Consider the following 9,326-nt stretch of genomic DNA (forward strand, 5'->3'; position numbering starts at 1 on the left):
GTCAAATCTCATTATTTAGGATTTTTCAAAAATTGAAATTTTATCTCAAAGTTTTATCATTTACAAACATCCTCTATAGTTACGTTGTTGCTTGCGTTGTATTACATAATTTTTTATGTTAACACAAAAGTAGTGATGAAATATTCAGTGAATGTTAAATGATGATATGACTATTGATGAAAATGATGAACAATCGACTCAGGATAACAAAGTCATTTGCTTTGTCTATTTCACGATCTACAGAATGATGCTTGTTGCACTCACTCCAAATTACCACATTGCTCTAATGTCATGGACACTATTTGTTATTGTTGTAACGAAGATTCAAAATTGACTTGTAATACAAACTTATGGTTAGTTTTGATAGTTTTTTAAAATTATGGGTATAAATCATATTTTTCTAAAAAAGTGAAATATATTTTTCAAATACTATGATCAAACAGATGGTGAAATTTCACCCAAATAATATTTGCTAAGAATGTTTGGAAATCTATGGCAAACGCTAGCTTAGCTTGGATTGGAGACACATGCCATAGTTTAAAATTAATAGTTGAGATTTAATTGATCAAAGTAAAATTCTAACCATATTTATTTACTTCTATACAATTTATCCCCCAACCCGAAAAGAAAATAATTAATAAACTTACAAATATTATAGTATAAATATTACTTTTCATAAATCTTTCAAATTGTTAAATATAATATGATAATTTTGAGATATATAACAAAATCATAAAGACTAATGATAATTAAAGAAAGTAAGATTTCGCTACATTTTATGGAAAAATGGAAAAAAAGATTATGTATTTTTTTTTTTGGGAAAAAACTAATAAAACAAATGAGATAGCAAATTAGCTTTTAAAATCTACCAAACTTTAAAGTGTCGCCAGCTAGCAACACTTTTTTATTTTTTAATCACTTTTCTCTCATCTTATTATATATATAAAAAAATATATTTATGTATACTTACAACTATAGTGCAACATGTTATTCATGCAAGCCTATTACTCTAACATTGTAACACGTACCGTTTTCCCCACTCCTTTAAAACTAACACCTCATCAGTTGTCTCAATTACTACAATACTTTTCTTCATACAACACCACAAAAATTCTCTTAATTCTATCATATCTTCATCTGTGTTATTTAACTATGGGTGATCGAGATCGTACTCAGTATCCACATCAAGTTCAAGTTCATCCTTCAAGTCGTTATGAAGGTGGTTTAAGTACACTTCTTCCTCAAAAGGGTCCTTCAACTAGCCAAGTTTTAGCTGTTGTTACGCTTGTTCCAGTCGGTGGTATTCTTCTCGGCCTTGCAGGACTTACTCTGCTCGGAACTATTATTGGACTTGCTGTTGCTACCCCTGTTTTTCTTCTCTTTAGCCCTGTACTCGTACCTGCTGCTGTTACCGTTGCACTCGCAGTCACTGGTTTCTTAACTTCAGGTTTACTTATACCCTCTCTTTCAATTTATCTTTACAAAAGATGGAACTCTTACATCGGTGATTATCGTTGGTTAATGAAATGACTTTTGACTTTATTTCTTAGAAGGTTTGATCAATCCTCTTCACTTCTGTTCAAAATCTTGAGCAAAATTTTTGGGTAATTTAACGCGGTATAGTCTCATCCTATAGTAAAGATATAATTTAACATGGTATCAGAGTAGGGTCCGTCTCACCTTATAGGGCCTTTGCAAATCAAAATTGCTCATCGATGTTCATGCTCAGATGCTACCCACGGGGAGGTGGGTGTTAAAAAATGACAAAAATTTCGATGGTTAATGAGAAAGAGTGAACTTTTTACAAGGATTGAACAATCCTCCTCTCTTCAAGCTTCAAGCGGTGAATTAGGTCTAAGATCTAATTTGACAGATAGTTTTGTTTTCAATTGATACGGAGTATGATTCTGATTGGGTGTTGTCTAATGTAGGTGCATTTGGATTGACGGGTTTATCATCGCTGTCATGGATTGTGAATTACTTTAAACAGGGAAGGACAACGATGGAGCAATTGGATTATACGAAAAGGCGAATTCAGGAGCGAGCAGCAGAAGCAGCGGCGCAAGTGGGACAGAAGACTAAGGAGACTGGACAAGCAATACAGAGCAGAGCACAAGAAACGAAAGAAAGTGCTAGGAGTGATGTTAGAGCTTAATTAGTTTGGGGTTTCTATGGAAATAATGTGGTGAAATATGCACTGGTATTTTATTTTTGCTTTTTGCAAGCGTTTTCTGTATTCAGTGTTTGTTGTTAGTTCTTTTTTTGTAATGCTCTGTTGTTTTTGTTATTTGTAATTTAATAATATTCTATAGTTTACGTGAGTGCATTTTCTATGCTCATATTGTCCCGGTCTAAATGATATTTTTTGTCATAATTTTTATTTTTAGAGTTAAATTATAAAATTTTTGTTCTAACAACACTTTAAAATGTAATTTTTATCATATTAATAATTACTTTAAAATGTAGTTTTTATGATATTAATAATTTTTATTTTTAGAGTTAAATTATAAAATTTTTGCTCAACAACATTTTAAGATAATTTTTATCATACATATAATTTTAGAATGTTTAATTTTTTTGATTTAAAATATTAAATTAATGTGATTTAATTATTTTTGAAAATTAATTAAATTAATGCGTAATATGTCAAATAATTTTTGATGGATGGAAGTAACTATATTATGTTTTTGTTACCATAAATTCAGACCATGCGTACAATATACACTTACACTGTTTTTATCATTCTATTGTATGGACTAACTTTATTATTGTATCGTTACTAGTTTTATTATTGTATCGTTATTATATCTATTAGTTTTTATCATTTTATTGTATTGTTACTGTATTTATTGTATCTTTACTATGTTTACGATGTTTGTCTATGTTTTGATTGTATTCCATTGTTATGTGGCAAAGGAAATTCCTATATTATGGAACTGGTGTGTTTCCATTTTTAATTTCTTTTTTTAAAATGTTTCAAAACATTAATTTACACTTTATCTTATATTATTTATAAATTTATAAATTATGTTTTAAAATATATTAATTTACACTTTACCTTGTATTATTTTATAGTTTAATAAATTTATAAATTATAATATATTAACAAACACAGTCAAATCAAACAATTAAAATTTTATTGAACAACAAATAATATTAAGTCCAAACAGAGTATTAAATTTTAAAAATATTCTGTGAATAAAGTTAGTTATTTAGTATAATTTTTTATAGTATAGAATTAAAATTGGAGTTCTGTTTGGCATTTTTGTTTTTGCAAAAAATATATTTATATTTGAATGTACTTTTTAAAAATATCGTTTGTACTTCCAAATTTATAAAAACCGGAAAAATCACCTAAAACAGAGTTAATATCTCAGATGGTCACTCAACTATGCACTCTTCTCTCAGAAAGTCACTCAACTTTCCATTTTTACTCAAAAGTCACTCAACTATTGTTTTCTTTCTCAGAAAGTCACTCAACTTTGAATTTTAACTCAAAAGTCACTCAACTATCCACTCTTTCATCAAAAAGTCACTCAATCTATTAAATTATTTTTTAATTAAAAATTGTTGATATTAATTATTTATATAATAAATCAAAAATTCTAAAAAATAAATTAAACCATTAAGTGATCCATCCACCTAACCCGTCATTAAAAAATATGATACTACCCATTTTATTTTGTCTTTAATCCTAAATTAATCCCTCTCTTTAAATCTTGAATTAGGATTAAAGACAAAATAAAATGGGTCATATCATATTTTTTAATGGGTCGGGTTAGGTGGGTGGATCACTAAATGGTTTAAATGGTATTTTTATTTTTTAAAAATTTTAGTTTGTTATATAAATAATTAATATCAATAAATTTTAATTTAAAAAACAATTTAATAGATTGAGTGACTTTTTGAGGAAAGAGTGAATAGTTGAGTGACTTTTGAATTAAAATTCAAAGTTGAGTGACTTTCTGAAAAATAAGTGCATAATTGAGTGACTTTTGAGTGAAAATTGAAAGTTGAGTGACTTTCTGAGAGAATAGTGTATAGTTGAGTGACCATCTGAGGTATTAACTCCCTAAAACAGACGACCAAATTTATTTTGAAAAATTAATTTCACAAAATAGATAAAGTTAAAGATAATATCAGTTACTATACGTTATTACAAACTTCTTTCATTTTATTTGAAAATTTTGAAGTTAAAAAGACTTGAAAAATGAAATTAAAGTTGTGTTTTGGTAGGTTTTTCAAACTATTTCTTAAAAATTATGAAATATAATTTAAATAAGATCATTTTGAAATAAATAAATAAAATTATGATGAAAATGAAAACAAAAATATAGGATACTTTTAAATTCCAAAGCCAATTGAAAATTTGCATACTCAAATACTGGTTTTTAATCTTTCGGAAATAAATAAATTTACTCATTTGTATTTAATCTTTGGTACCCATAAAAAGTAGAGGAAAATGTTCATGTAATAAAACAAAGAGTACAACACAAAATAGCATAAACTTAAACCTCATTCCGAAAGTACCCCTACGTTCAGAATTAAGCAAAACAGCAGCTCCAATTATAATACACACAACACATATATATACAGTTAGATCAAACTAGGGTTTCTCTCACTCTTCTCTCCTTCCTCTCTCTGTGTGTGAACCCTAAACTCCGGCCGCCATGGTAGCTCTCTATGCCTTCCATTTTCGATGAATTTTGTTGCTTTTTTACATATGAATATTTGAAATCTAATGTAATCTCTGTGTATTTTTTTTTTGATTAGGCTTCAGAGAAGAAATTGAGCAATCCAATGAGGGATATCAAAGTCCAGAAGCTCGTCCTCAATATCTCCGTTGGTGAAAGTGGAGATCGTCTCACCAGAGCTGCAAAGGTGTCAATCCCTAATTTGCTGCAAAAGATGAATTAATATTAGAACGAAATGAATCTGAGTAAGATTCGGATTAGTTTTAGGATTGAAGTGTAGATAGATAATTGAATGTGTGATTTATTGTATTTTTAGGTATTGGAGCAACTCAGTGGCCAAAGTCCTGTTTTCTCCAAAGGTATGCTTTTGAATTGCATTCTTTATTTATTTTGTATGTTATGACTGGTTTCAGTTCCTTGTGCACATTTTATCGAGCATGATTTTCGGTTCTTCGAGCTTTGTTTGTGTCAAAGATTGAATATTTGCTTATATATGGAGTCTCACTATTGGTGTTTGAGCTGTTTGATTTTGGTGATATGTTGAAGTTTGGATTTAATTTGTTTTCGTAGGAATATAGATAAAGAGCTGAAGGTGTTACTCAACTAGGGAAAAAAGAGAGTTTCTAAGTAATGTGGATTTAGTATGAACTTATGAGTGCTCTTAGTTTGTCAATTTTGTGTAACAATTTGAAATAATTGGAACTTGCTTACAAGTTATGCATATAATTCCTCATTTGTATTACATTGATATGGGGTACTTTGTACTTATGTTTAATGCAATTATTCGTGAAATGTATGGTTTGGTGTTGTTTGTCTTTTAACTTGTTACACATTATCTTATTTTGCATGGGTTGCTGTTTCATGTTTTCATGTGCTTTCTTTATTCCCATTGACAGCTAGGTATACTGTCCGTTCCTTTGGAATCAGACGTAATGAAAAGATCGCCTGTTACGTCACTGTCAGAGGGGAAAAAGCTATGCAGCTCCTTGAGAGTGGATTGAAGGTTAAGGAGTATGAGTTGTTGAGAAGGAACTTCAGTGAAACTGGATGCTTTGGATTTGGTATTCAGGAGCACATTGATCTTGGAATCAAGTAAGCATGTTACTAAGATCTTGCTTTAATTCGTTATTCGGACTACTTCTTAATCCTACATATTTATCTTAGGAGGTGCTGCTAGCTTTTATTATGCCAAAACAATTACTCATGCACGTTCACATATTTACCGGTTGATCATCTTCTAGAAGTGTAGTTGCTTCTTCCATGAGTTTACATGGAATAGATGTTACTATTTATGAGGTTATATCAGCTGGTCATGATAGTATCTTCGGATTGTTGTGCTCTTATAAATCATTTGATATACTATTCCTTTGTGTTAAAGGTATGATCCTTCAACTGGTATCTATGGTATGGATTTCTATGTTGTCCTGGAACGCCCAGGATACCGTGTTGCTAGACGTCGTAGGTGCAAGTCTCGGGTTGGGATCCAACACAGGGTCACAAAGGAGGACTCAATGAAGTGGTTTCAGGTCAAATATGAAGGTGTTATCCTTAACAAGTCCTCAAACATCCAGTAAGTCGAGAGCCGACTGCTGGATGAGTTTATCTGATAGCAAGTTTATGTTTATGCATTTTGTAGACCGAAGTCTAGTTACTCCTAGAATTGAATAGTTTTCAAGAGTTGCTGTTATTTGGCACAGTATGCTTGTTTTCATTTTTGGTTTATGAGACCAATTCAATCTTTAATATAATCCTTTTTGTGTTAGTTTCCTGTTGTGCAATTCTATAAGAAGCAGAACACATAAGTTTTTCTCAAGTCTTAACTAATCAAACTAATAAAAATATTTTAGTTGTATTTTTTCCATTTATTTTATGGTATATATTGACTTTACAAAACATACTATATGAGATATTTTCTCTAGTGAAAGTGTATATTGGTTACCTACCTCTCTATCTTAGAGATTTGCTTAGTTAATTATCAAATTTGAATTGGACTAGTTGGAATATTGTGATTGTCAACTAATAAGAAATTAATTTTCTAGTGCCATGGTTGTTGAGGCAGCAAATAATTTAGATTTTTATATACTCAAATGGTGATTTAATTTGCTTATAATAACGTCACCAAATCATTTTCTTAGTGGTATTCCTTGTAAGTTGCTCCTTTATTAACTTTCACATTTTTGGATTTTTGGGGGTTGCTTTAATTATAATAATATGAGCTTCAAACCAAAATCTTGCAAAGTGCTTGTTGACCATCTATAAAAGTTTCAATATTTGAAGAGTAATAAATTAAGAGGGATGACTTGGACATAATCAGTTAAATTATATTAATGATATATACTCCAGTATCAATGTATATATCTTAAATTTATATAGGACAGAAGTTGATTTTTTGCCTTCGTTCAATGGTTGATATGAATATAATTCATTTATGTCCTAATATAATACATCAATTTCAAGAATTATCAAACCTAATGATGTTTATGTGTGTAAATAAAGCCTCGTATGAAAATAGAAAACAAAAAGAAGCACTCATACCTTAATGATATGAGGTCTTTCAAAGAAATTGCACGAGTGAATGTAGTTCAAAGCAGACAATATCATTAATTATACTATGTTAAGAGTATTGTTGAGCCACTTTGACGGAACAACTCGTATCAGGACTAAACAAATAGTAGGTCTAAAGTAGTCGATTAATATGGTGGTACACAGTTAATCTTCAAATTAGCCTCTGAACAATGATGGGACAATATATGTAGTTCAAGAGGGAGATTTTTTAGGTATTATGAACAAAGTTCTACGTGAGAAATATTTTTAAAACAGATAATATTTCATCAGGTTAAGAGTATTTCTGAAATTTGAAATGTCCGAATAACAACGGTCATTCAACTTTAAACTTTGAGGTATTTTCACAAGTAATCATCAAGATACAAGACATGAGTAACACCCAAGGGTAAGACCGATCAATAAAGTAGGCAGAGAACCATAATTTATCATGTTCAAATTCCAACAAAGACATAAAATATAATACATAAACATGACTCTTAACTTGGTTTTAGCGAACAACTTTGCCCTTCTACTTTGAATGTACACAGGTAGACACTTAAAACTTATATAAAATTGAATAAGTAGACACAAGTGTCTTACATGACATAATACACGTAGAACGCCATGTAGGACACAAAATTGCCACGTAGGGTGTCATGTAGGACGAATGTGTCTATTTTCTCAATTTTATACAAGTTTAAATTTCTACTTGTGCAAATCTAAAGTTAAAGATCATAGTTGCCAAATCACATCAAATTAGGAGTCATATTTATGCATTATGCCAAGGCAAAAATACTACGTGATTTCTTTCTACTTCTCCAAGCCTTGTTGGACAGAACTAACGATTGCTGATGAGAAGTGAATAATATCTTCAAGGTGCATGAAAGCTAACCACAGACACCACGGTTACTAAAAGAAAAGAAAAATGCAAAGACATGAGTAGTCTGTAGAATCTTTGCACAAGAAGAATTAAGCTATATTTTTACAGTTGCAACAAGCCCAATTAGGCCACAAAATGTGTACCAAACTACAAACAAACATAAAGAAGCAAATGATGAAATCATAGAAAAGAAGCACAAACAAATGTTTATGTTTTTTTCATTTGAAAGTTGATGCAACAGTTTGAGCCCAAAATCTAAGATTATGTTTCATATTCATATCATTTTTCATAGCTGGAAATCTCCATTTCAACAATTTTTTACTCATTTTTCTTTTTTCAAGAATCTCCCATGCTTCAGAAAGATAAGGCCTTTTATGAACAATATCCTTTTTTAAAACATTTTCATCAACAATTCCCCATTTCTCCAATCCAGGAACAATTCTAACCAAACTTGAATTCTTATCTTCTTCACTAAACTCAAATCCTAAATCCATAAACCCCTTTAATTCCTCAAGTTCAAGCTCTGATGAGCTTCTCCGAATTCGAATAATTCCCTTAACTCCATTTCTAGCCTTTACTTTTACTTCTTGTGCAACTCTGTTATGTGTGATAATAACAGAAGTTGGAGAGTTCCCAAGTTGACTAAAACTCGGACTTGTATTTGATCCTTCAAAAATGTTTTGCTTTTGAATGATCCGACATACATCTGACGATATTTTTGAAGAGCAATCACTTTGTGATCGACCTAAGAGATTTGATGATTCTTGAATTTCATGAGGATTTTCTTGAAATAGTTTCTTGAATTTATGTGTGTTGGAAAATAATATTTCTTGTTCAAACCAATAAGTATCAAAGAGCTTTAGGAGTAGTACTTCTTCAGCAGCCATATATTAATTGTGCATTAGAAAACAGAATTTTTTTTTTCTAAGCAAATCTTGGAAGTTATATGGTATGGTATATATATAATATTTTTATTAAATATTGAGGTTGTTATTGGAATATAATCAAATATTATTCGAATCTTATTATTAAAAAAAAAAGGTCCACATTAATTCTCCTCTAGAAGACTCTTAATATTTTCTTTTTATGTGCTAAGCACCATTGGCTCTTCAAATTATTGTTGTGTTAGTTGGAAAATCAAGTCAACTCCAATGGCCTAACATTTTTCTTTTTAAGTGTTACTGGTAAAAATATATATTTAAACTATC

At 30.1% G+C, this 9,326-nt stretch overlaps 3 protein-coding genes across 3 annotated transcripts; 2 read left to right on the forward strand and 1 right to left on the reverse strand.

Annotated features, from left to right (window-relative positions):
- Positions 1-1,070: 1,070 nt before the first annotated feature.
- On the forward strand, positions 1,071-2,341 carry LOC107006693 (oleosin 5-like). The gene is made up of 2 exons (XM_015205211.2): positions 1,071-1,447; positions 1,932-2,341. The coding sequence occupies exons 1-2, from the start codon at positions 1,153-1,155 to the stop codon at positions 2,153-2,155; spliced, it is 519 nt and encodes a 172-aa protein (XP_015060697.1). The 5' UTR covers positions 1,071-1,152; the 3' UTR covers positions 2,156-2,341.
- Positions 2,342-4,546: 2,205 nt separating this feature from the next.
- Positions 4,547-6,456, forward strand: LOC107007694 (60S ribosomal protein L11-1). Its single transcript, XM_015206412.2, has 5 exons — positions 4,547-4,673; positions 4,774-4,881; positions 5,011-5,053; positions 5,591-5,786; positions 6,073-6,456. The coding sequence occupies exons 1-5, from the start codon at positions 4,671-4,673 to the stop codon at positions 6,266-6,268; spliced, it is 546 nt and encodes a 181-aa protein (XP_015061898.1). The 5' UTR covers positions 4,547-4,670; the 3' UTR covers positions 6,269-6,456.
- A 1,550-nt stretch (positions 6,457-8,006) lies between these two features.
- Positions 8,007-9,051, reverse strand: LOC107005955. The gene has a single exon (XM_015204598.2). The coding sequence runs from the start codon at positions 9,003-9,005 to the stop codon at positions 8,337-8,339; it is 669 nt and encodes a 222-aa protein (XP_015060084.1). The 5' UTR covers positions 9,006-9,051; the 3' UTR covers positions 8,007-8,336.
- Between the last annotated feature and the right edge of the window lie 275 nt (positions 9,052-9,326).

The sequence above is a fragment of the Solanum pennellii genome, chromosome 12 (assembly GCF_001406875.1).
Source record: "Solanum pennellii chromosome 12, SPENNV200".
In the NCBI taxonomy this organism is placed as follows: Eukaryota; Viridiplantae; Streptophyta; class Magnoliopsida; order Solanales; family Solanaceae; genus Solanum; species Solanum pennellii.

Coding starts and splice junctions, on each gene's coding strand:
- LOC107006693 (XM_015205211.2), top strand. CDS start 1,153: ATGGGTGATCGAGATCGTACTCAGTATCCACATCAAGTTCAAGTTCAT. Junction 1,448..1,931: donor CACTGGTTTCTTAACTTCAG/GTTTACTTATAC, acceptor TGTCTAATGTAG/GTGCATTTGGATTGACGGGT.
- LOC107007694 (XM_015206412.2), top strand. Junction 4,882..5,010: donor GTCTCACCAGAGCTGCAAAG/GTGTCAATCCCT, acceptor TTGTATTTTTAG/GTATTGGAGCAACTCAGTGG. Junction 5,787..6,072: donor CACATTGATCTTGGAATCAA/GTAAGCATGTTA, acceptor TTTGTGTTAAAG/GTATGATCCTTCAACTGGTA.
- LOC107005955 (XM_015204598.2), bottom strand. CDS start 9,005: ATGGCTGCTGAAGAAGTACTACTCCTAAAGCTCTTTGATACTTATTGG.